The sequence below is a fragment of the Capsicum annuum genome, unplaced genomic scaffold (genome assembly GCF_002878395.1).
Source record: "Capsicum annuum cultivar UCD-10X-F1 unplaced genomic scaffold, UCD10Xv1.1 ctg66924, whole genome shotgun sequence".
Lineage (NCBI taxonomy): Eukaryota > Viridiplantae > Streptophyta > Magnoliopsida > Solanales > Solanaceae > Capsicum > Capsicum annuum.
Window position 1 is genome coordinate 836 of NW_025876328.1, and position 1,878 is coordinate 2,713.

General features: G+C 33.8%; 1 protein-coding gene across 1 annotated transcript; it reads right to left on the reverse strand.

Annotated features, from left to right (window-relative positions):
* Positions 1 to 344: 344 nt before the first annotated feature.
* LOC124893890 (cold-responsive protein kinase 1-like) lies at positions 345 to 1,874 on the reverse strand (the record flags this gene model as incomplete). Its single annotated transcript, XM_047404726.1, has 4 exons — positions 345 to 882; positions 1,248 to 1,398; positions 1,503 to 1,740; positions 1,865 to 1,874. Coding segments are annotated over 4 exons (765 nt in total), but the record flags the coding sequence as incomplete, so codon positions are not given.
* Positions 1,875 to 1,878: the final 4 nt, after the last annotated feature.

The following is a 1,878-nucleotide window of genomic DNA, read 5'->3' on the forward strand; positions in this document are numbered from 1 at the left end:
AATGGGTCTAATATATTTTGAAATTAATATTGATTTATTTTAATTAATGTCGCGGACCTCTAAGAAAAGGCCACATGACAAAACTGTTTTTGAAAACCCACCATTAAAAAGTAATGACATGGGTGAGGATTTTATAACGACAATGGCATGAATGAGCTGAACTTTTAACTGGTGGCATAAATGAGTCATTTCTGATAGTTTAATGGCATATTTGAGTTTTTTTCCTTATTTTAATTAATGACGTGGACCTTTAATAAAAGGTCACGTGGCAAAGCTGTTTTTGAAAACCACCATTTAAAATTAATGGCATGAATGAACCAATTTTATAACGGCGATGACATAAATGAGCCAAACTTTTAACTGATGGCATAAATGAGTAATTTCTTATAGTTCAATGACATATTTGAGTCTTTTCCCCATTTAAAGACTCACTAAATATCTATATATACTTCAATATGAATCTTGTTATTGTATGTCTACTCGAAATCAAATCCTAAATCTCCCTCTACATTGATTTTATATCTTGTCAAAGAGAATTGGCCAACTTTGTGTATGTGAAACATACACTTTGTACCAACATTTTCTAGCTATATCTACAGCACTTGATAAAAAACTGTGAGTAGATTGTTTTTGGCCTATTTTAACATCTCCCAAATCAGCAAGAATTCCAGGCTGAGTAATATTTATGTCCTCTAATTCCATATAATTAGCATTGCTCAACATCTTGATGACTGTAGACATTTTGGGGCGTAGGCTGGCTATTTCTTGTACACAAAGTAGACCAATTTTCAAGAATCGGACAGCTTCGTCGCCATGAAATTCTCCATTTAACATAGGGTCTACTAGCTCTAATAATCTTCCAGTATTGTAAATTTCCCATGCCTGAAATATACACACATAATTAACCCCTCAAATCATGATTCGCACTGATGCTGATACTATCAGATCAGATAGCTACGTGTCACATTGATAGTGCAAAGTTTCTTTGATAATACCGGTGTATATAAGTAAAATCCTTTCAAACAATCCTCTCATGGCTCCTCAAGCCAACAACATAGTAAGTAGAACTATTTGAAGGGATCTCAATATTTTTAGCCAGACGACTAAAATGAAAATTCTCCCTCTTAGTTGTACCCGTCAATAGTGTATACTTACTGTATAATGAGTATATAATATATACGTACTGACCGTACACACATATACATTAACTATACGAGGTTAGGATTGACATTAACAGAAAAGGTTACCTTGTTAACTAGGAAATGTTCTCCTCTCTCAATGTCAAAGGCAATAACAGGACAACCACTGACTATTTCTAGCAATAATACTCCAAAGCTATAAACATCTGATTTCCGAGTTAAATGTCCACTGATCGCGTATTCTGGAGAAAGATAGCCTCTTTACGCATAGCATTAATCAAGAAATTAACAACATGATTAGCTTAACAACACTGGAGAAGTTAACACGTGTAATCAAAAAGAACAAGTTGTAATTTGACTTACAATGTACCGGCAACTCGAGTTGTAATATGTGAAATGTTCTTGGAAAATAGCCTAGATAAACCAAAATCTGCAATTTTTGGTGTGAAATTTTGATCAAGAAGTATGTTGCTGGCCTTAATATCCCTATGTACAACATGTGGATTCACTTCTTCATGGAGATATGAAAGTCCATTTGCTATTCCTTTTGAAATTTCTCTTCTAAGTTCCCATGTAAATTTACGTCTGTTTTGCTCTTCCCCTGCTTGTCAAACAATCATTTGGAAGCCATGTTAGTATTAGTTGTAATTTGTAGTTGCACTATGAGGAACTTTTACACTGCCCGTTAGCACGAAAACTATAAAATAACAACAATAATAACATACCAAGTATAATCCTA